The sequence below is a fragment of the Carya illinoinensis genome, chromosome 3 (assembly GCF_018687715.1).
Source record: "Carya illinoinensis cultivar Pawnee chromosome 3, C.illinoinensisPawnee_v1, whole genome shotgun sequence".
NCBI lineage: Eukaryota > Viridiplantae > Streptophyta > Magnoliopsida > Fagales > Juglandaceae > Carya > Carya illinoinensis.
In genome coordinates, this window is record NC_056754.1 from 45703523 (window position 1) to 45728094 (window position 24572).

Sequence of the window (24572 nt, forward strand, 5' to 3'; positions counted from 1 at the left end):
TCAATTTAAAAAATTTATTTTTATAAAAAACTGTTTTAACATAAAAACAAAGAGAGTGGGTTGGCCTACTTGTTACAATGCCAGCTACGAATTCCTTTTATTCTGTTTTCCATTCATTCACAGCCAACCGGAAAGTTCACATGGCCTACTTTAATTAAATTAGTCCGGCCTCGGATGGCTGGAAATTGACTTGTGCACGTCGAATTTCTTACCATAATTTCACTTTTTTGTTAGTTATTTCTTTGATTTATCAACATTCTCTCGAATTTTTTCTAATAAAATTTTTGAGTAATACATATAATGCAAAAATTCTTAAGAAATATTATAAATTTATTTCATGTGTCTTATTTTTCTGTCTAAGCTTGAAGAGATATTTTCTGTTTTTTTAGTAGATTGAAAATACTTGTTGGTTAAACAAACCGATCAACACATCATCCTCTTTTACAACTATATTTTAAATTAAATGCATTTTTTATGAAATAGCTTATAAGATAACCTAATAACTTATACAATAAGTATAAAAATATATTTACTTTTATCTATTTTACAATAAAAGTGGCTATCGCCTACAAATTGTGATTTGTGTTCCATAGCTACATTACATTTTTACTCTTGGCCTTTATGATGTGTTAGGCTGTATAGCTTGTATGGCATGGGAAATTAATTTCTCTCAGCTATATTTTTCGTCATTTGATTGTCCAGTTTAAATTATCCCCGACATTCTTTAGAACTCGATCATTGTCATTTGCGTTTAGGTTGTGTTTTGGGAAAAAACGTTGGTATCCCTATAATTAATGCATGTCTGTTTTGCTTTGAGTGACGATATCCATATGATTGACGGTAGTAGCCTATTTGAAATAGCGTGATTATCTCTATCGGATGTGAAAACACGTGTGGCTTCTACCTAAAATATCTCTGATTGTGCACAGGAGATGTGCCCTTTGATGCCCTTTTTTGTACTTTTGCTTGCCCTCTGTTCAAGGATATTGGTGCCTTCTTTACATTGTTTTTTACTTTTCCTTCCAAAATCATCTCTTCGACTATTCTCTTTCTCATCGTTCTCTTCTTTCCCTTTTTATTTTCGTTCCGTAAAAATCTCAACTCTTTCAACTATGAGACGCTTCCTCTCCACATGATCTCAAATTGTTCTCACACAAAAAAATCCAAAGCCTAGCTCTTTTACTCCAAGTTTTTCTATTTTTTGAATGGCTAAGAGACCACTGTGAGAGGGATCTTCTTGTTCGAAACAAAGTCATCGTTTACTTTTCCTCTCATTTCGTTTCTTTATGAGTGTGAGTTTCTTGGTCCTCATGGACGGTCATAACACTACATCTCCAACATGAATACCACCAAGTCTAATTTCATCTACTTCTCAAACTCCAAAACTCAAGGCAATATCAAATGAGTGACTCCAGTGATTAAAAAGCCATTGAAATCTCTATCATTGGATTGTGGTTGGGTTGACATGTGTGTTTGACAGGTGCTTGCCTTGGGTCTAGCATTGCTTCTTTTCAAGGTTCTCACTGCGGGATGTGAGCACGCTTGCCTAGTGCAAGCTATTATTTCTCCACCCCAGTTTAAGATGTTGTTACTCACCCTAATGCGAGCTACTATTGCTCATTTTTGGTATCATCACTTATGCTCAACCATGAATTTAGGCTCTCCCAAGTTCGAGCACTTTCCCTTTCCACTATGCTCACCCCTTGGGCAAGCTTCACACTCCTCCCACAACGTTCACCTTTGGGCAACTACTTTTACCTTTCAGGGTGCTCACCCAAGGTTGTGAGCACTCTTTGCGTGCTTAGATGCAAGATGATGTTGCTCACCTCGAGGCAAGCACTCTTTGCTCACTCTGATTGCCACCGCTTATACTCATCTCAAGTGTGAATTTCTTCTCTCCCACAACCTAGCACTCTCCGTTTCCACTCTATTTGCCCAAGGGTGAGCTTCACATTCCTCCCACAGTGGTTAGCTTTGGCCAAGCATTGTTGCTCTTCAAGGTGCTCTCCCATAATTACGAGCACTATTAGCTTACCCAGTGTTAGATGTTCGCCCAGTGCAAGTTGTTGTTGCTTGACCAAGGGAGTGCACTATTTGCTCGCTTTGGGTGCCAACACTTATACTCGTCTTAGGCATATTCCTCCTTTCTTAGAGGAGAGTACTTTTCCTTTACTCTCTGGTCACCAAGGGCAAGCCTTCTTTGCTCGTTTCGGGTGCCAACATCTATGGTTGCCTTGGACATATTTTTTCTCTCTCATGGGCAAACACTTTCCCTTTACTCTCTGCTCACTTAGGGGTAAACTTTATACTTCTCCTGCAGTGCCCATCTTGAGGCAACCACAATTACTCTTGAAGGTGCCTATCTTGAGACTTGATTTGTAAGCACAATGTTTTTTTGGTCCTAGCAAATTCATCTTGCTCACCCTTGTGCAAACACTTCATACACAATAATTTATAAAAATATTTTTTATATTTATTTTTAGATTTAAAAATATTTTATTATTCCTATATAATATTATTTGAAAAAAATAGCAATTATCTTCATCTTATTTTGCACAATAATTCATAAATACGAATAATAGTCATTGGACAAATATTGTTATTATTAGGCCTGAACAACAGCCCGCCCAATCAAAATTTGGCCCGACCCGTTGTGGCCCGCAACCCAGGGCAGCACAGAATGACCCGATCCGACCCGAACCATTCGGGTCGGGTTAAATCTGCAGTTTTAGTTTTTGTTTTGTTTTGTTTTTGTTTTTTGTTTTTTTTTTAAATCCCGTTTTTTTTTTTTTTTTTTTTTAAATCCCGTTTTCAAAAAGAAACATGAATATAATGTCCATATATATATATTATGATCCATAGAAAATAATCCAGCGCTTTTAAAGAAATTCATGATCTAAAAATAAACATGAATATAACATCCAGCCGTTCTCACAAATCCATTCATCTATCCACTACATTACATCCCATAGGCCATCCATAACATAAACAATAAACAATATAGAATGTGTAGACCATAAGCCTTGAGTCACTCATCATCAACATAAATAAAGCTTGATTGGGGATCAAATTCTAAAAAAAAAGAAAAAAAGATTATTAAATTATATAAAAATAAACATTATATAAGAATAAATGCAGGAGATACACAAGCGATGAATGTATCTAAGTAATACAAGTACAAAATCTGTCTTTATTCCTTACTATCAGAAAAAATATTTAAAGCCAACTTCTTTGACTATAAACCTAAGTTCATAAGTTTTATAATAATTAACTCCTGAGACGAGAAAATAAATTACCTGGCAAGCCCTGCTGAAGGTAATCTAATTGGGATTTCACTCCTGAACCAAGATAGAAAATAAAAATGAAAAGAATTAGTAAAAAGAAAGCCAAGCCAAGCCATCACCATCTTAATGCATTTGATTTGGTATTTTAACGTGTCTTTCTTTGCCTTCTAGGACTAATTTTTTACTGTTCATTTGATGGCCATAAATATGTTTAAATTTCACTGCAACTAAATAAAGTAGTAGTTTGAGCTTTTGATGAAAAACAATGCAAGTATTCTCTCTCTCTCTGTGTCTCGGAGTAACTGCAGTTTCTGAAGAGGTCACAGCTTCTATAGAAAAGCCGACCCTCCCAAACTTACACTTTCTCTCTTTTATTTTGTTAAGGAAGCAGTGTCAAACATTCCAAAACCCTTTTTATGGGTACGGTAATTATCCTTTGCTTTCACAACTAAATGCCCATCACTTTTCTCGCCTTGCTTCCCTTAGGAAAAAGACCCTCTACTTTTTAAGCTTTTACTGTAAGTTATGCCCACTTCCCTGAATTCACACCAACATTTACTTACAAAAATTGAAAAAATACAAAGAAAGTGCTATCACTACTACTGGGTTCGGACCATATAGGCATTTATATGCATATATACGTATCCCAAAGGACAAACGATGCATAAAACAAAATGGGTGGTAAATACAGGGCAAGCTCAAATTTGTTTATACTTCATGTCATGCTACAAAAACTAAAATGAGCTGGTATGGATTCTAAGAATGTCATTTCTAGAGTATGAAGTAAGCAGCAAGAACCCTTCAATTCAAGAAATCATTCACCCAAATCTTTGTGCAATTACATCCTATAAGAAAAAAAACCCCCCACATCCATTTAGATCTCTAAATTTAATACTGCAAATTGGCCTTAAATTATTCCCTCTGCCAGGAATATTCCAGCCATTAACCAAAAGAATGTATAAAACAAATCAATGGGGAAAAATTCCCCCGGAAAAATAAAAAGGACGATACTTTCCAAAAACACTTCACATTAATCTTAACCAATAATGGCGAAAATTCAGCAACCCTCCAAAAAGAAAAAACCCAACATCCTTTTTAACCAATTCTTATACTAATAATAATATCTCAGGGCATAATAGAAAGGCTGAAGAGAAAAATCGATAAAACTTGGGCCTCCTCAGTTACAGATTTTCCATTTTTACGAAACATTATCAAAGAAAATGATTAAGATTGAGATAGGTCGACTGAAACTAGAAACATGCCCAGTTCTCCACCCCAGTGGCTCAGCATTTCTTATCACCATCGCAATTACAGCCCAACAAATCCGAATATAAAAATACACACAAAAGAAGGTTATTTGCTAGCGAATGAGATTATTAATTTCTGTGTAGGTCTGTACTGGGGTTATGAATCATGATGCACGGGTATGGCCTTGTGCAGAAATTATGTGTTGATCTGAAGGGTTTTATGAAAAGGAACATACCTCCGTCCTGGAGAGTCGAGACCCACGCCGAAGCTGATCTTGGAGCTGCGGCCGAAGAGAGAGAAACCCACGCCACCGTCTGTGTGAGAGAGAGAGAGAGAGAGCGAGAGAAATAGAGACCCACGGTGGTGAGAGAGAGCTCGAGAGAGAGAGGGAGGGGGCTAGGTTGAAGACGGAGGGAGTTGGGATAGATGGGATACGGGTTGGTTCTTTAGCTGCGGTTTCGCCCGCATAATTCTTCAGACGACCCGCTTAAATTTTAACCCGGCTTTTATCGGGTGGATCTGATCGGGTCAATTGGATCAATCGGTTTGTAAATATATCTGCACACCCCTAGTTATTATTTCACGAAGTACAATTCTTATTTTCAGATTTCAATTTGGACATTAATTCATGGTTGGTTTTTAATTTATCATATCCACTATTTTATCTTCTATGATAACGTATTTCAGGTTAATCTACTTGTAATGTATTTATTTTAATTTTATATATAAGAAAATTGCTATTATTAATTTGTACATATCTACTTGATTTTATAACAAGTGGAGCAATGATGACCTATCATGACTTTAATATAATGAGTAATAACATTTTGATTTGTTACGTGTTCCATAATTTCAAATTTTATGTTCATTTCATCTCGATAAAATGTAATATCATTTTCAACCAAACATACGTGCCTTGAACATAGAATCCTTAGTGGTATTTTGAAACACAATTTTGAAACACGGTTAAAAAAATCATTATGTTTCTCATTACTATATTTAATATTCTGAATTTTAAGGCTATCATTCATTTCTATCTCTAAATTAGGTTATTTAGATAGCAATCAATTTCGTAGTATGTTGAGAAAGAAAAAACCTAGGTACCTCTCTCTCTCTCTCTCTCTCTCTCAAAAAATCAAGGGTTCTAGATCTAATTTTTGCCAAAGCCTCCTCCTCCCTCTCATTCCCTCCTTCCTGCATTCACCCATCTTATCTATCAAGAGTTCTTTTGCTTAGTTTTATTTTACTTTTTTCAAAATAGAAAAAGATAGAAATATAGCTTTCCAGCAACTCTTGAAAGACACGTGTGACATAAGCAGATTCATAGGTCAAGATTTTTTAAGAGGAAAGTGGTGGTTTTGCAAACATCAATGCGCATAGTTCTCACGCGTCACCTACATCTGCACGTGGTTCTCACATGCCACTCATTCCAACAGCTCTTCTTAACATACACGTCAAAAATCATCGAATTCACCATCACCAGACTTTTCAGATATGACATTTTGGCTAAAAAAAGATAAGTTGTTGCCTTCACTGGCCATCACAGATTTCGAAGTCTACCGAAATTGGTCCAAATTGTAATATATCTTTTTTCTCATCTATCTTACTGCTTTCCTTTTTAGTTTCTTTATTGTTAATTAAAAAAAAAATTTAAAAATCGTCTCTCGAGTGTTTGTCTGTAGAGGTTGAGTCATCTCTTTTTATAAAGTGTGAGATTGAGTTTCTGTTTAGGTAGAAAGTAGTATCTCTTGGACGTTTGTCTATAGAGAGTATCAGCAATAGTTAAGAGTAGACCTGTCACAAAAGTAAATAATGTACTGGTAACAAAAGTAAATAGTGTACTGGTAGAGCTCCAAATATTTTATTTTGGTTTATGATGTCATGTTTGATATATGGACATTTTAAAATATATCTAGTTATGGATGTAAGTTTATCATATAAATTAACGATGACACATTGACATTTTCCCTTTAAAAAAGAAATAGGTTATTCAATTTGGAAAAAAAAAATTCCTAAGAAAGCACAAACGTTAAATCTTTTACTTTTAATAAATCTTGCATGTTGGGGAAATTGAATTAATTGCAATTGAAAATCCTAGAGATAAGATTTACCGAGTGAAGTATATATGCCAGCATAGCGTTGAACTCCCTTAAAATACGCGGAATTCTCGACAAGATCGAGAGAGAGAGAGAGGAATCATTTGGGCAGCAAGATTAATTGCGACAATGCTTGTGAAGCAATTCTTGAGATACTGAAAGAAGAGGACTTCACCCACCACCTTCGTATATATATATATATATATATATATAGCTGTAAAGACCACATAATTTAAATCGAATCACTTCATATTATGCATGAATACCAAATTTCGAGACATCATAACTTTTTAATCTTCCCCCCACCTCCCAATAAAAAAAAAAAAAAAAGGCATCATTCATTCATCATTCATTCAGTTAAAACGATACTATTTAATTTAATAATATTTCTCGAGATTTATGCAATATTCAGCATATAAGAATGATTGTTGACTATATTTATTAGGGGAAGGAAGAAGTTTGAGCAGTGGGGGTTGAGGGAGAGATGGCTATGTCAATGTGTACAGTTTGAAAGCTTGCTGTTAAGACAGGGTTTCACATCTAGACCACATGTGTAGTAGTTAAACATCTATGATGTTTTGTGTAACAACATTTTGAGGTACCAAAAGGATCAAATGTACAGTTAGATCTGGATTTTATAAAACTCTTAACGGGAGAGAAAATCGATTACACGTGAGTAAATATTTTGGACAGTATTAAATGTTTTGATATCTCCTTTATGTGTATCTTTATCTCACTCTTACGTCTTAGAACTCGGACAAATTCAAATCCCTCTTAAAAAAAATAAAGCTTGACCCTGAAGCTAACGCCAACACAAAGATTAACGCAGGAGATCATGGAATCATCGTGGCTAAAGTACTAAGCATTAAGCAAAGGTATTGCTCGATCGGTCATTGTTAAATAAATTTCTAGTTCAATTCGCATGGGTTTGGTGGGCCTTAAAAAGCTGGCGCTTATATATTTATTTATGATTTTCAATAAAAGTAAACAAATTTTTAGTCATATTTTGTGGTACGAGGTACTTGGTTTTAGAATTTATGAATCCGCGATGGCTGCATCCCCAACATTTTTTTAAAAAATTTCTGGCTTTTCAAATATAAAATCAGTTTTTAATTATAATAGTATGGTTGCCATGATAAAGATTGATTGAAGACCAACATCATCTTGGGTAGATACACAATGTTTTGTTTGTTTATTAATTATACAAACGAAAATGGAAATTATGTTTTAATAATGTTTAGATTGTTTATTTAGATTGATGGTTTGGTTTTAATGATAATTTGGTTTTCAATACCGTTGAAAAGGAAAATGCATCTTTTGTCTTCACCATGCATGGGAGTATGCATTTCGGAATTAATACATTTCAATGTCTTCATTCTTATAGAGATTTTAAAAGAGTGCGGTTGCAATATTGGAGTACTAAATTGGTTATGAAATTGAGAATAAACTCATATATATATATACACACACGTACATAAATGTCTTGTGTTGTTTTTTATATTTAGAAAAATGCAGAAATTAAGAAAGGAACATCCCTTTTAGTTATTAATTATAAACCCTTAACAAAATCTTAAAATGAATTAGATATCTTTTTTCTAACAAAAATTACTTGATTTATAAGTTGCGTAATATAATAATTTTTTCAAATTTAACTGTCCAAATTTCGGTAGATCTAGATTAATGAGTCAAACAGATATAAAATTATTTTTACTACCCCTTTAGTCAATATGAGTGGAACGTGATGATATATATATATATATATGAGCTCTTTCCATAGATTGTGAATAATTGATTACAATCTATTTGATGAAATAACTCAAATAAATATTTCCAAAATGTTTGCATGTTTTTTGATATAGAATTTGCCGAGAAGAACATATCAATTAGTGCGTCACTTAGAATGGGGTTTGAGGGAAATTAATCATGCTAATTGATTGTAATGTTAAATTTGGTTTATTTCATTTTCAAGTTTGACAATAATGGAGTTTCTACACTTCGACATAATTTTGACTAACATAAATAACTGTTCATAAATGGATAAATGCTTTTTATGATAGATGTAGATAACTATTAAAATGACAATACTAAGGTGCCTACCAAATGTGTCTACTAAATGTGCACACTAGTGCAAATGAGTTTTTGTATTTTTATTTTCTTTTTTAGGTATTTTTTAAACATCCTTGACTATTAAGAAAAAAATAAAAAATATATATAAATTCACTAATAATAACTTCCTTAATTATTAAAAAAAAATAAAAATAAAAATATATGAATCGACATATTTGATGTATACATTTAATAATCAAACTATCATTTTCTCTACTGAAATGTTGTAAAGTGTTTATGCATTGTTTAACAATTTACTCACATTCCTGCTTATTCACTCAAAACTTTAAATACAATATATGCATGCTTTATTTTAAATAGACATGCATTTTTTTTTAACATTTATATATTGACTAATTATTATAATTATTAATTTTAAATAGTGTAATAGTAATTATGTATAGTTTATATTTAAATACCATAATTCTAGTTGAAGGTCTTTTAATTTAAAATATAAATTTTAAAAATTTAAATCTTACAAATTAAATTAAATTATATAAATAGTATATGGTATAAAAAAAATATTCAAATATTATTTATTTAGATATAGATCTATAAATTCCTGCTTAAATAACCATTAGGCTGCACGGTTTATAGGCTCTTTCATATAATTTGAGTTTTCATCCTTTTTTATTTATTTATTTATAGTTTAATATTATTTTTAGAAGTGTTATAGTAATTAAATAAATTTATAAAATAAGTTTAAATTCTACTGTATCAAACAAGACGGAACACGTGTATCTGGCACTCTATTGGTAGAAGCTACCTTACGTGGCTCTAGGGAGCCAATGGGAAACGAGTAAACAGCAAAACGAGTGTTGTTTTCCAGTCCACGTAGCCAAACGTAAGCTGGGGGACACACAGCGAGAGAGACACGGTGAAACTGAAGGAGGCAGAGAAACAAAAAAATTTGTAAACTTGTGAAATTTGTTCTTTAAAGATCTCAAATTGGCAGATTTGACAAAATTTTCCCGCTAACTGTTCGTTGCGTATCTTGTTCTCTTCGGATTCTGAAGAGGGAGATCGTCTGTGATGGCGAATTTGAAGTCTCTGCTTTTCGTTGGAGTCTATGTTCTGCTAATCTCAGCATGGATTCCTGTCTCTCATTGTTCCAAGAAACCAGCGACGGTTGCTAGGAAGGAAGACATTCCTTACATCAGATGCCAGGTCTGTGAAAAGCTCGCAGCGCAGTTGTACCACCAGGTCCAGAAGAAGCAAGCTGAGATCGCTCCCAAGAAGGTACCTTTATTGTTTTTGTCATCTGGGTTTTCCTCGTATTCCCTTCGATATGCTTATTCTAGAAGTGGGTAATCCTTCATTGAATTTCACACTCTGGTTTTGTTGTATCTTGTGTATCTGTCATCAGATCTCAGAGTATCAAATAATTGAGATAGCGGAGAATGTTTGTAATCTGAAGAAAGCTGAAGCGGATTGGATTTTACAGATAGATATTGTGGAACAAGGAAATAAGTTGGAGGTAAGAAGAATTTAGTATCTGGGTTTGTTTTTGGGGCTGTTTGATGAATTGCATATTTGGAATTTTGTATTTTTAGTTAGGTTTTGTCTATTATTATTGTTCATAGAAGTTATGGGGTTGGTGTTTGGTAGGATCGTAAATGAGTTTACAATTTCTTTATGATAAGTCCAGTTTGTATTTTTGTATTTCTACTTTTCTGGGCAACCTAAAACATAATTTTGACTTTCAATGCCTTGAATTGGCTACTCGTTATATTTTCGTCTGTTTTCAGCTGGTGGAACAAGACTCTGAAGGACAATGCAATTCAGAGTGCAAAACAATTGAGCGGGCTTGCCAAGAGGTGAGATTTTGCCACTTGATATGCATTATTTTTTGTCTTGGTCTGCTAATTATAATATAACTCTATATTGGCAACGAAGTTCTTTTTCTTTGAAGTAAGTAGCTATAATATGGGAAAAACTGGCTAATTTTTTTTTTTTTTTTTATTTGGTTTACCATTTAAATGGGTAGAGTTTTGAATGGTATGAGAGAGAGGTCCCATGTTACAATCTAATGGAATTCTTGGTACCAAGTTGTCTGCCCCTGAATCTTGCTCAGGTGGTACAAAGGTGGACTTGAGTTTGATGTTGTGTTTGGGTGAGGTCGCAGGTTAAGATACTGCCAAGTAAAAGCTAAAGGGGATGTTTAAAATCTTCTAAATTGTGGCATTCATGTGGATTGTGTCACTGTCCAGAAGATTCTGTTTGGTTTTTGGCTCTTTTTACATTATTTTGGATGCCACACTTCACATTATGATCAAATCACCTGTTTGTGGATTTTCCAGGTCATGGAATATTCTGATACTGATGTTGCTGAATATCTATATAGCTCCAAGCCACAACTTGATTCGTTGGTTAACTTTTTATGTAAAGACCTTACTAAAGCATGCAGTACCAAGCCACCTCCAGTTCCTAAGGTAACTGCAATCTGTAATTGATCTTGTAGGCAACTTGTTTATGTAGACCACCTTTCATCCCTTATTCACTAAATCATGTGAAATGGCTCAATCTTGGTGCTTTCTTTCCTTTCAATCCCATGATTATTTGATTGCTTTCATGATTTACATCCTCAATATGCAATGATTTAGAGCTTTTGGAGCCAAAAACAAAAACTGGTTGTCTTGGAATAGATTGTATACATCAATTAAGTCTGGATGATTCCGGTCTTAAGCAAGCTGCTCTGCATGACTCTTTACATATACATGCACATAAACTGCAGTAGCAACAGCACTGCTATCAACTCCTAGATGTATTTTCACCCTTAGCACTAAATATGTGGCCTATGCACCTCATAAGTACTGTTATGAAAAAGAGGAATACCTTTTAGTGACAATGGTTTCCAGAGATGATGCTTTTGTACCTCCAAACAGAGAGTAAGGAAGTCCTAATGAAGTCCTTCATAGATGGAGCATATCGTTTGCTTAGAAGTCAAATCTCTGAACATTTTGTCTTCGTTCTGATTGGCAATAAAGCCCTGAATAGCTTTGCATTAACATGCGGCCAAACATTTTTGTATCATGTCTGAACAAGTTCATTCTGCCCAAAGTTCCTATTACTTGGTAAGTAGTATGTCTTGGAATGGACGTGAAGAAACACGTCCCATCATTAGATAATTCAACTAGTTGGCTATCAAGAAGTGTGAGATTGTTAGCGAGAAGATTGGTTTTATACATTTGATTAAAGCTTAAATTCAGTATAGCACTAAATTATCTTCTTACTGTTGTACAGGATAGGACTCCAGGAGAACCTTTTGTGCCCAAGTCATCCAAAGAGGCAGAAATGGAAAAGATAATGAAATCTATGGAGGTGATCATTTCGTCATTGCTCTATAACATCTGCCTTCTTTATAAGCTGGATTTGGCCTTTATTCTGCTTCTATGTGCTTCAGGGTATGCCAGGAGCACCTGGAATGAAAATGTACTCAAGGGATGAGTTGATGAACATGAAAAATTTTGGTGGGGAAGATGACGAGGACGAGGACGATGATGATGACGAAAACTTCCCCTCAAAATTGGTAATATGAAAGTCACACCTTTGATTCTGGTTTGTGAGAATACGTTATATCTTTTCACTAAAAGTTAAAACAATCCTTTTAAACAGGGAAAAGTTCTGAGGGAGAAGAATGCAAAGGTTGATTGGAGACAAAAGATCACCAAAGGAATCACAGACGCAAGGGACTCATTAAAGAAACATGCATACAAAGTCAACAACCGAGTAAGGAAGTGGTGGAGAGAAATGAAAACAGCAGGTTCAAAGAATTCAAAGTCCAGCAAATCAGATCTTTAGCTCCCTCCTAATCACACACCATTACAGAAAAAGCAAGGATCTGCACGATTTTGTTCGTCTAGTGTTTTTTTTCTTTTTCTTTTTTTTTGAGTAATACAGAAAATGTGACGTTTGGGTAGGAATTTGAGATCAGATTAAAGCTCATATTATGGAACCTTTCCCTTTATATCATCAATCTGTTAGTTAATTTCTCGCTGAAGGGGCAACCTTTTTGAAATTAGGCTTGTTAATTTGTACCACAACACAGAATTATGTCATTGTAATGATCACCGGAGCGAAATTAAGTGCTTTTCTGTTTCTGAAAAAAATTAAGAAAAATAATTCTGTTGTACAGCCTATAAATGATGACGAAGCGTCACATTGATGCAGTGCACTCCTAGACCAAATAATGAAAAAAAATTTGTTGACGGGGAATTTAAAGCAAAGTTTTTAATACTTCAGGTAGCCGTTTTGATTAAAGTACTATAATAAAATATTTTACTATTGATCTCATTTTGATATACTGTTTTAGGATTAATTATATATTATATATAAATATTTATGTATATATAAACTAACAACTAATAAAATAAATATATATATATGTGTGTGTATATCATGTATGTGTATGTGTGTGTGTGTGTATATATATATATATGAAAGAATTGAAAATTTATAAAATAAATTTTAAAAAAATACAAACTTGAGTTGAAACACAAAAACAAAGAAAAAAATATAAAGAATTGATAAATAATTAAAAATAATGATATTTAAAAATATATAAAAAAAAAAAGAGTGAGGGTACATTTAAATTTACAAAAAAATTAAAATAATATAAATATATTTTACATTTTAGAATTAATTAAGTACAATCTAGATTTAAAATTTATAAAAATACCATTCAAATATAAAAAGATTACAAAAATAATCCAAAACGAAATAGAAACCAAAATACCAATTTCAGCAGAATGATTGAAATTTGACCAAAAGGACCAAAATTTAGAACAAAACGAAATTAGGTGATACAATATATCGGACACAACACTGAAATGATAAATTCCAACCACACTGGTACGGAACGAATTTAAAAACTTCAATTTAAAGATTTTAAACACCGTGCAAACACAATATTTTTTATCCAATTAACCTCCAGATCCGTATAACTTTCCTCAATCACACGGAAAAGTTACAAATTAATTGAGCAGAAGTGAATACAATTGAAATTCCAAAACTTTTTAGCGTTATGGATCACACTATTATCCTTTGGAATCTGAAATTACAGAGAAGTTGCTCTTCCTGATGAAAACGAGCCCCACTGTTGAACCGTTAGTAGTGGAAGTGCAACGATCTCTAACCCAACACTTTCTCAAGTTCTTCTATAACGGAAAGAATTGGCAACCCAAATCCTAGCGCATCTTATAATGTTGAATTCTCGACACCACGCAACGCCGACCATTCAAGGAATACTTGAGCATTATGTCAACGTCGCGAGGATTTTTCTTGTTTTGAGCAACAGTCATGTTCCCAACTAATGTTTCACCTTCACAGATGGTCAGCACATCGTCCAGGTACAGGACTGTTTGCTTCCAATGAGTTGCCCTTGATCTTGGCCCTGCGTCATATTCCAGAGTTATTAGAAACATATTAAATAATGGAAAATGATATTATTACTACTCAATTACAACTTATCTACAACTTTTTTTGTATTTGATTTTTTTTTTAATTTTTTATTTTACTTAATGATTAAGGAAGTGGGTATTAATAAAATTATATTTTTTTAAAATTTTTTCTTAATGATTAAGGATTTTAAAAAAATACTTAAAAGAAAATGAAATAAAAATAAAAAAATTTAAAATGCACATAAGTGGTAAATGGGTTGTAATGTGGTTGGTGGTGTATCTTTGTCCTTAAATAATTGTTTCCAAAGCTTGTATTACTGAAACCTGGACAGACTTGGCTTAATCCAAATCCCTACCATATGTAATCACATAATAAACAAACACAAACGAGCAATGCAGACACGAAGCCCCAATAAGTTAACCACAAGTTTTGGTCACTTGGTTTCAGCCTTTCAAGCATGAAGGTCAGATTGTCAGAGCAGCATTATAAGATGCCATATGATGACAACAGCACAGTCCAGAGACACGCTCGTTAAACTAACATCACCACAAGTGTGCTGCTGACCGTACAATCTAGAAAAAAAGTCTTATTGGTATCATGAATACAAATTCGATCTACTCAATGCTTCAGCAATTTGGTATGACACAACTCATCAAAAAATAAAAATTTGGTATGACACATAGTCAGATGAATTTATAAAACCTATTATACTAGGGGCATTAGCAAATGCATAATGGAACATGCCAACTCTCAGGCATAAAGAAACGATTTTTATTTTGAAGGCATAAAGAGCATAATCACCACATGCTAAAAATATATATAAAGAATCTAAAATTAACAAAAGAAAACCGGTAAAGAACATAAAAGTAACCTGTAGAGAAGCCTGTCAACTTATGGCACTTGGTAAATGATACATCAAAATATGCCACAAGAGCATGGATGTAATCATCACGTTCTGCTACAAGCTTGAAGGGAGCCGAGAAGGATGCATCCCCAGGAGCCATCTTGGAGATATCCATTGTCTGAACAAATGGAAGTAAATTAACTTACATCAGCCAAAAAACAAAGTAACCGCTTCAGAGGACCCAGTGAGAAAGCATCAAGAAAAAGCAAACTAAATACACTGCCCAAAAAATCTAATAGTGTTTTATATGTTTGTGGCTGAGCATGTTCCTGTGATCCCACCTTAAGTAGCTGGCAGTTAGTAACAATTTGATTTTGATCAACTGTGTCAACAAGGGGTTCCATCAAGGCTTGCTTCTTGATGCAGCTCATATCGAAGCCATATACATTATTCCAAACTGCAGAATGAAATTGGTAAGGGGATAAGTTAAGGATAAAGAAATTACACTGCACCATCTGTTATGGTAGTAAAAGACGCAGCATTAAATTTTTCACAACACCATAGATGAGAATCAACAGGTTCCTGTACTATTCAGACATAAAAAATGGATCCTATACTATCCACTTTATATTTGCAAACTGCCAATAGTCTCACATTCAATCTTGTCATCTTTGTACTCTGCATCCTCAATGGCTGTCAGATACAGAGAAGTTTTGTCAGGTAGCACAACTCCGTCCTCAACCTGGATGGATGTAAAGAATTAAAATAAATAAAATTCACCTTACCAACATAGACAAACTATAGCATGGTTGAATAACACAAACCACCCCACTTTGAAGATTGAAAAAAATCCTTATATACATAATTTCCAGATAACAAAAGACAACCACGGAGGTGAGCATGTGGACACAAATACCAGCAATACAAGGAACTGAAGTGATATTAATCAATCTTTTCTATAAGTAAAAGTGATATTGATTAATTATGGTATGTTTACAGTCCTCCATGTGACGGCTAGAACATGCAGAAGAGGACTGAGGGCATGAGCAAATGTCATCAAGATTTTTCCAACACACTAAGGGGAACTAAATCAGTTCTCATAAATTATACCTAGACTTAATGGAAACTATGGTACAGCATGCATTAGTAAGACATGTTTCAGCGAAGTACACCAAGCCAAGCATGACAATGCAAGATGAAGTCTGTGTTGGGAGCTGTTTTGGCCCAGAAACGAATATAAATAAAGGAAGGACGAAATTTAACGTGGTTCGGCAACTACCTACGTCCACAGAAGCTGTAATTTCACTATGAAAATATTTTTACAGAAACTCTCTCTCACCCACTCTCTGTTTCTCTCTTCTGTCTCTCCCACTCTCTGTCTGCAAGCTGCACTTTCGCTGCACACTACTCTTCGCTACTCTCTGCTTGCTTAAGCTCTCCTATTTATAAGAGAGCAAATCAGTACTATGCAGCAATTTGCTGCATGATTTTAGGGAGGTGGGGAGGTGCCTAACAAAAGCACCGAACGGTGCCTTCGGTGCCTAACATGCCAAAATAGTAAACGGTGCATGGCACCGTTTACTTCTTTGTCTCCATCTGCAACAATCTCCCACTTGGAGACAAATGAGTCTACATATCTTCATAGCAATTATCACAGCAACTTCAAATCATGCCTTTAAGTACGGAGGCCAACTGAAGCTATACACAACTTCAGTTTGTCAGCAGTAACTACTTTTGTAAACATGTCTGCTGGGTTTTCTGCTCCTCGAATCTTCTCAAGTATCAGCTGTCCACTATCGAGAAGAGATCGGATAAAATGGTATCGCAACTGTATGTGTTTTGTTCTGGAATGAAAGGCTGGATTCTTTGCAAGAAAAATAGCACTCTGACTATCACTGTGCAGAATGCCTTTTTCATTCTTCTTTCCCAATTCCTCCAAGAATGACTGCAACCAAACCATTTCCTTCCCTGCTTCAGTTATAGCAACGTATTCAGCTTCTGTAGTTGAGAGAGCAACAATCTTCTGTAACTTAGAAGCCCACGATACAGCTGTACCACCCAGCGTATACACAAATCCAGTAGTACTTTTTCTGCTGTCAACGTCACCTGCTAAATCAGCATCTACATATCCCTGTAGTTTTAAACCTGCTTTTGTAAAGCATAGTGACGTATCTGAAGAGCCTTGTAGATATCTTAAAATCCACTTAACTGCTTCCCAATGCTGCTTTCCTGGATTACTCATGTACCTGCTCACAGCTCCCACTGCTTGTGCAATATCTGGCCTTGTACAGACCATGGCGTACATAAGACTACCAATAGCAGATGCATAGGGTATTCTGTTCATGCATTCTTGCTCTTCCTCCGTCTTTGGCGACTGATCCTTAGTTAGTCGAAAGTGACTAGCTAAGGGTGTGCTCACTGGTTTCGCCTTGTCCATGTTAAACCTTTTGAGCACCTTCTTCACATACTCCTCCTGCGAGAGCTTGAGAGTATCATTAGACCTGTCTCTAATAATTCTCATACCAAGGATTTGTTTTACAGCACCCAAATCCTTCATCTCAAATTGCTTTGACAACTGCTTCTTCAGTTTATTGATCTCCTCGATGCTTGACCCTGCAACGAGCATATCATCCACATACAACAGTAGGATAATATAAGAGTTGTCAAAGTTCTTCATATAGCAACAATGGTCAGCCTGCAGTCTTGTAAATCCATTACTGCACATGAAGTTGTCAAACTTCCGGTACCATTGTCGTGGAGCTTGTTTTAGGCCATACAAGCTCTTCTTCAGTTTGCAAACTAGATTCTCTTTTCCCTTCACTGAGAATCCTTGTGGCTGGTGCATATAAATGTCTTCCTCCAAATCACCATGAAGGAATGCAGTCTTCACATCTAACTGCTCAAGATGTAGATTCTCTGCAGCCACAATTGCCAACACTAGCCTGATCGTAGTCAATTTTACAACTGGGGAGAAAATGTCTGTGTAGTCGACACCTTCCTTTTGTTGAAACCCCTTTACCACCATTCTGGCTTTGTAGCGCTTGCTACCATTGTGCTCTTCCTTAATTCTGTACACCCATTTGTTGTGCAAAGCCTTCTTGCCTTTTGGAAGCTTAGTTAGCTCCCATGTCTGATTTGACATCAGTGACTCCATCTCATCTTGCATGGCTTTCTCCCACTTGATCGAATCTTCAATTTGTAGAGCTTCATCATAACTTTCCGGTTCACCACTATCTGTTAGCAAGATGTAGTATAGAGATGGTGAGAACCGCTATGGTGGCCTGATTGTCCTTGAAGATCTTCGAATAACAGTGAGTGGTGTACGTTGTTCGATCTGTGGATCATCATTCTCTTGATCCTCGTTCTGATCAGTGTTGACTCGAGTAACATCAAAGTCAACAACCTCAGGTTTCTTTGGCTGCTCCTCAGGTTCAGCTTGTGACCTAGCTTTGTACAGAATCTGCTCATTGAAAATCACATTTCTACTTCTGATGATTTTGTGATTTTTATCATCCCAAAATCGATAGCCAAATTCTTCATCACCATAACCGATGAAAAAACATTTTCTAGATTTGGCTTCTAACTTGTTACGATCAGCAGAATCTATGTGAACATATGATACACAGCCAAAAACTTTCAAATGGGAAAGATTTACCTTCTTTCCGCTCCAGACTTCCTCTGGTAGATCAAACTTTAAGGGAACTGAAGGTCCCCGATTAATCAAATAGGCTGCAGTGTTAACTGCATCAGCCCAAAAACATTCAGGCAATCCTGAATTCAGCCTCATGCTTCTGGCACGTTCGTTGAGAGTTCTATTCATGCATTCAGCTACGCCATTCTGCTGCGGCGTCCCGGGAATAGTCTTCTGAAATCTAATCCCATTTGCAGCACAGAATTCTTTGAACCCTCCGTCGATGTACTCTCCTCCATTGTCTGACCTCAAACATTTTAACTTCAAGTCTGTTTCATTTTCAACCATGGCTTTCCACTTCTTGAAAGTATCAAATGTGTCAGATTTATTTTTCAAAAAATAAACCCATACTTTCCTGCTTGAGTCATCAATAAATGAAACATAGTACCGCGATCCTCCAAGAGAAGCGACTGGGGATGGCCCCCACAAATCTGTGTGCACCAACTCCAATTTTGTAGATTTTGGAGTTCTACCATTTTTCAGGAAACTAACTTTTTTCTGTTTCCCAAAAATGCAACCTTCACACATGTCGAAATCAGTTGATTCCAACTTTGGTAACTTTCCCTTGGATAATAGTATTTTCATTCCTTTCTCACTCATGTGACCAAGCCTTTGATGCCATAGGTTGGCATTTGCATCAGCAATTGCAATAGTATCTCTAATACTTGAAGTCATGTATAGAGTACCTGTTTTTGTGCCTCGAGCTACTACTATAACTCCTTTTGTTATCTTCCACGTGCCACCGGTAAATAGTACCGAATGCCCATCAGCATCAAGTTGTCCTACAGAAATCAGGTTCCTCATGAGCTTAGGAACATGTCGCACCTTCTGTAGCAACCATGCACTTCCATTGGGCAGATTGATTGGTACATCTCCCATGCCTTCGATTTCCAACGCTTCTCCATCTGCTAAGTACACCTTCCCGAAATCACCAGTGACATAATTCTGCATGATTTCTCGGTGTGCCGTAGTGTGGAACGAGGCTCCTGAATCTAACACCCAAGATTCAATTTGGTTGTCGACTGAAAGAAGTAAGGCATCTTGGAGATCTTCTGTTGTGGCATTAACAGAATCATGCTCATTCTTCTTCTTTGCTTCTTTGCAATTATTTTTGAAGTGGCCAATCTTGCCACAATTCCAGCACTGTACTTGTTTTCCGGACCTTGATTTACTTCTGCCTCTTCGGGATTTCGATCTGCCCCGATTTGAACTTCTACTAGCTCCTCTACCTCTCGTCTCGAGGTTTAAGGCAGAACTGGAAGTTGATGCTTCTCCTGTATCTCTTCTGCGAACTTCCTCGCTAAGAATATGGTCCCGAATTTCTTGATACTTCATCTTTGTTTTGCCATAAGAATTGCTAATAGCTGTTCTCATGGCCTCCCAGCTTTTTGGCAATTGAGCCAGAGCAATCAGTGCACGTACTTCATCATCAAATTCAATCCCCACTGAAGCTAATTGATTGATGATGGTGTTGAACTCATTCAGATGCTGAATAACCGGAGTTCCTTCTGCCATTCTCAAGTAGAATAGCTTGTACATCAAATGCACTTTGTTATTGGCTGATGGCTGCTCGTACATATCCGATAGAGCTTTCATCAAATCCGCTGTGGTCTTCTCCTTTCCCACATTGTGTGCAACTGATCTTGACAGTGTTAGTCTAATGACTCCCAACACTTGTCTATCAAGGAGACTCCAATCTTCATTGCTCATGTCATCTGGCTTTCTTCCTAGGAGTGGAAGATGTAGTTTCTTCCCATAGAGATAATCTTCTATCTGCATTCTCCAGTAGCCAAAGTCTGTACCGTCAAATTTCTCGATACCAGCACCCTTAGCTTCTTCTCCAGCCATGAGTTCAAATTTAAACAAAGATCACCGCTGCGTCCGAAACACTCGAATTAGCTGGAAACGAGTCCGGAATGATCCAAATAGTTTGTCAGCACTATTTGATCGTCGCGATGGAACTCCAACTGGCGTGATCTAGCCCAAAATGATCTGAAACACGTGGATGGTTCAGATCCAATATACTGACGCCGAATATCAAAATTTCGACCGTACAGATGAGTCCGGAATGATCCGAATAGTTGGAAAGCACTATTTGATCGTCAAAATTGGACTCCGAATGGCTTAGATCTAGCCAAAAACAGATCTGAAAAAACCGACGGTTCTGATCTGTCTGGCGCGTGAGATACACGCGCTGTACAGTGCGCGTGGGCAAGCGCGTGGCGCGTGATATACACGCGCCTACAGTACTGTGCGCGTGGGGAGAGTGAGGCGCGTGTGTTACACGCGCTGAACCTCTCTAGGGCGCGTGGGGGCGCGTGGGCGCGTCTTTCACGCGTCTTCAACCTTTGGCGCGCGTGGGGGCGCGTGAGCGCGTGTGGAGCACGCGTCTTCAACCTCTGGAGCGCGTGGGGCGCGTGGATTTGCAGCAGATGCACGCGCCTAGCTTCTAGGGGCGCGTGTAGCCTCGTCCGACCTCCGTTTTCAATTCCGTTTGCGGCAACGGATTCGTCTCGACGCGAGGAACACCGTGGAGTTGTCAAAAATTGATTTTGAACAACTTAAATTTTCGGACAGCTCGAACCGGTGCTCTGATACCAGTTGTTGGGAGCTGTTTTGGCCCAGAAACGAATATAAATAAAGGAAGGACGAAATTTAACGTGGTTCGGCAACTGCCTACGTCCACAGAAGCTGTAATTTCACTATGAAAATATTTTTACAGAAACTCTCTCTCACCCACTCTCTGTTTCTCTCTTCTGTCTCTCCCACTCTCTGTCTGAACGCTGCACTTTCGCTGCACACTACTCTTCGCTACTCTCTGCTTGCTTAAGCTCTCCTATTTATAGGAGAGCAAATCAGTACTATGCAGCAATTTGCTGCATGATTTTAGGGAGGTGGGGAGGTGCCTAACAAAAGCACCGAACGGTGCCTTCGGTGCCTAACATGCCAAAATAGTAAACGGTGCATGGCACCGTTTACTTCTTTGTCTCCATCTGCAACAGTCTGCGATCTTGGAAACCTTAGTTATCAAATGAATGAAGTATTTGGAAGTTCGCCTGTAAGAATATGAAACCAAGAGATAATGCCTCTCATAACTCTCACCACCATAGTTTCCTGTCCACAACTACGGTACTGTTTGGCCACACAAAATTTTTATCTTAAACATAAAATTCTCATCTCATCATTACAATTTTCTCAAATCTCCATACAAAATATAATAAATAATTTAACTTTTTTCCTACTTTTTCAAATTCTAAAATAATAATAATATTAAAATATAATATTTTAATATTTAATCTTAAAACTCAAAATTCTCATCTGAGAATTCTCAGTGGCCAAGCAGAACCTTAATGAATAATGTCAATCTATATGAGCCCAAATTCCACACGTTTCAACAAAACTTCAAAGTCTAAGGTCACTAAAACCTCATACAGACAACATATACTTCATTGTAACATGCATATTATAGGCTGTGTGTGTGAACCGCAAGGTTGAAAGGTTCGCAGGAAACAACTTTCCCTTTATTACTCGAGTTTGTGAAGAAAGTTATGCTATAACCCTAAGCAAAATTTAGAATCATTGGTGAAATTTTTCTGAATTCAAATATTAGAATAATTACAAAATATCTTTAGTGTGACACAGACATGATTGGAATTGATGAAGCCACTAGCATAATATCAGCTATTTTTAGATCTATTGGATGCAGAAAATTTGGAATTTAAAATATAGCCACAACTTACCAGCCATTTATCACGAGCATAGAGGACAGTGTTTAACATATTCTCAAACAGTAAAAAGTAACCCATCCATTCTGAAATAATTATATCCACTTTAGAGACTGGGAGCTCAATTTCTTCGACTTTTCCCTTCAAAACTGTTATAACTGAAACAAGAAACGAGGAATGAGTAAATGCATAAAGCTGCTACTCCAAAAAATACCGAAAGAGATCAAGAAAACCAAAAAATCAACACAAATAACATCACCATTAGAATATCCATTAGCTTCAACAATCTCTTTTGCCATGTCAGCCATTTGGGAGCACTCAACCTGAAAATGAAAAAATTGTAAAGTTGTACAATTTTAGCAGAGGTGACCAAATTACATAATGAAATAAACACAGACAACATATTTTACAGATTTATTAAACAAAATGTACAAATAAACTTAAGCAAGAAAACCCTGAAAAAAATACCGCATAAACATGTTCTGCGCCAGCTTTTGCACAAAACAAGGACAAAATCCCTGTCCCAGCTCCCACATCAAGAACAACTTTATTCTTGAATAGAAATTTATTTTGATAAATGACGTTTTGATATGTCTTAGTTCTCACAACATCCTTTAACATCTCCTGCAATTTAAGGATGGTTAAAATAAAATCAGAGTATTAGCAGTAGGAAGCCACAACAATGAAATCTAACACCACCCTGAATCCAGATCCTGTGAACTTACCTCATGAATACCTGCAAAAACACATAAAAACCAAAATAAGCTTTTACAAGACATAAACTAATGCGAAGGGAACAGAACAAAAGACAACCTGAATCCATTCTCGAACCTAATCATCCATATGCAATATTACTACAAGCAACTACAAATACCACTCTCGCATATACAATTCAGAAACTAAGATAAACCCAACGTAGGTAGGTTATTAACTTCCAAGTCAGGGTAGTGCATTAAGGAGCTACAACTATTGTATCAGCTCTTACATGGAGACTTAGAGCTTGTTTAGCTCATAACAGCAAGACATATTTAAAGAGTTTTTTTTTTAAGGGGCTGCAGCCATTACTTGCTTGGGGCTGCTCCTGGCATAGCCATTCAAACTCGCATTAGAGTGTACATATTAGATCTGTTGAAGTACTATTGACCGAGGTGAAGCACCACTTGGGTACTTTGAATCCGAAGGAAGGCAGTCCCCCTACGCATAAGGGGGAGAAAATACCTGTAGCAGAGGAAGAAGAGGTAAAACAAGACAGAACAACTCTGAATCTGCTTCCAACATTGTCGGGTGGATCTAGAAAGATATAAAAAACATCCCTCCAAGACGTACATAAGACTCGGAATATGGTTAGGCTCTATGCATTCTAATTAAAAGAAGGGCTTATTCGTGCATATCTCAATAGATACTATGGAAGCAAGCAATGGAATAAATTTCATCATATTTTAGATTAAAAGAAATGATAAGCCATCAATGTTGGGGGGGGAAAGTCAGTTAAGAAAAGAGAAACATATGTTATGCTTCACTACTTGTTGTGAATAAAACAAAAGCTTCGACTCAAATACAACAAAAGCACTGTCTCCGTGAGTTGCCTCAGAGAAGCAAGACAGCCCAAAATCACAGTTATCTTCCCTAATCCTTCCTACACAAAGAAAACAGGAATAAACGAACCAAAAAATGTGATACGAAAGATTCAAAATCTTCATTTTTCTCAGTTTTCTTTTTCCCCAGTTTTCTAGGAAACAAAACCGAAAGACCGTACTGGAGACTTACCGAAGTGAGAGTAGGAATCGAAGTAATAGTCGGCACTGGTTTTATCATCGTCTTGGACAATAGAAACGTCGTCAGGGTCGAAGGCGGGGTCATCAATGGATTTATCGTGGCCGTCGGGGTCGGACATAGAGTCGTCGAGGTTGGAGCTCTCGGTGGTGTCCTCGGGGTCTTCGAAGCGAATCTTAGTGTTGTGGAGCTGATGCAAGCTGCCGAAGCTGCTCGAGCTCTGATTCGCGTCGGATTTGCTGCCCTTTCGGCGAACCATTTGATTGCGACCAAAAATTAGGGTTTTTCTGTAGGGTTTACACTTCACAGTACAGGATGCTTTGCTTCCGCAGCCGAGCCTTCAAATTTATATATAATATACATAAACATGGCGTACCACGTCACTCTCAATTCGAACGCTTCTGT

At 36.4% G+C, this 24572-nt stretch overlaps 2 protein-coding genes and 1 long non-coding RNA gene across 3 annotated transcripts; 1 reads left to right on the forward strand and 2 right to left on the reverse strand.

The window, feature by feature from the left end:
• Positions 1-2901: 2901 nt before the first annotated feature.
• Positions 2902-5018, reverse strand: LOC122302256. The gene is made up of 3 exons (XR_006240424.1): positions 4768-5018; positions 3297-3338; positions 2902-3072 (listed from the first exon to the last, which is right to left on the reverse strand). It is a non-coding gene; the product is annotated as an uncharacterized LOC122302256 (long non-coding RNA).
• A 4566-nt stretch (positions 5019-9584) lies between these two features.
• LOC122304391 lies at positions 9585-12824 on the forward strand. The gene is made up of 7 exons (XM_043116646.1): positions 9585-9973; positions 10101-10211; positions 10483-10551; positions 11035-11166; positions 11978-12055; positions 12138-12263; positions 12350-12824. The coding sequence occupies exons 1-7, from the start codon at positions 9767-9769 to the stop codon at positions 12533-12535; spliced, it is 909 nt and encodes a 302-aa protein (XP_042972580.1). The 5' UTR covers positions 9585-9766; the 3' UTR covers positions 12536-12824.
• An 811-nt stretch (positions 12825-13635) lies between these two features.
• LOC122304392 (probable protein arginine N-methyltransferase 1) lies at positions 13636-24572 on the reverse strand. The gene is made up of 9 exons (XM_043116647.1): positions 24162-24572; positions 23120-23130; positions 22863-23018; positions 22654-22717; positions 22410-22552; positions 15633-15720; positions 15320-15435; positions 15006-15156; positions 13636-14126 (listed from the first exon to the last, which is right to left on the reverse strand). The coding sequence occupies exons 1-9, from the start codon at positions 24424-24426 to the stop codon at positions 13921-13923; spliced, it is 1200 nt and encodes a 399-aa protein (XP_042972581.1). The 5' UTR covers positions 24427-24572; the 3' UTR covers positions 13636-13920.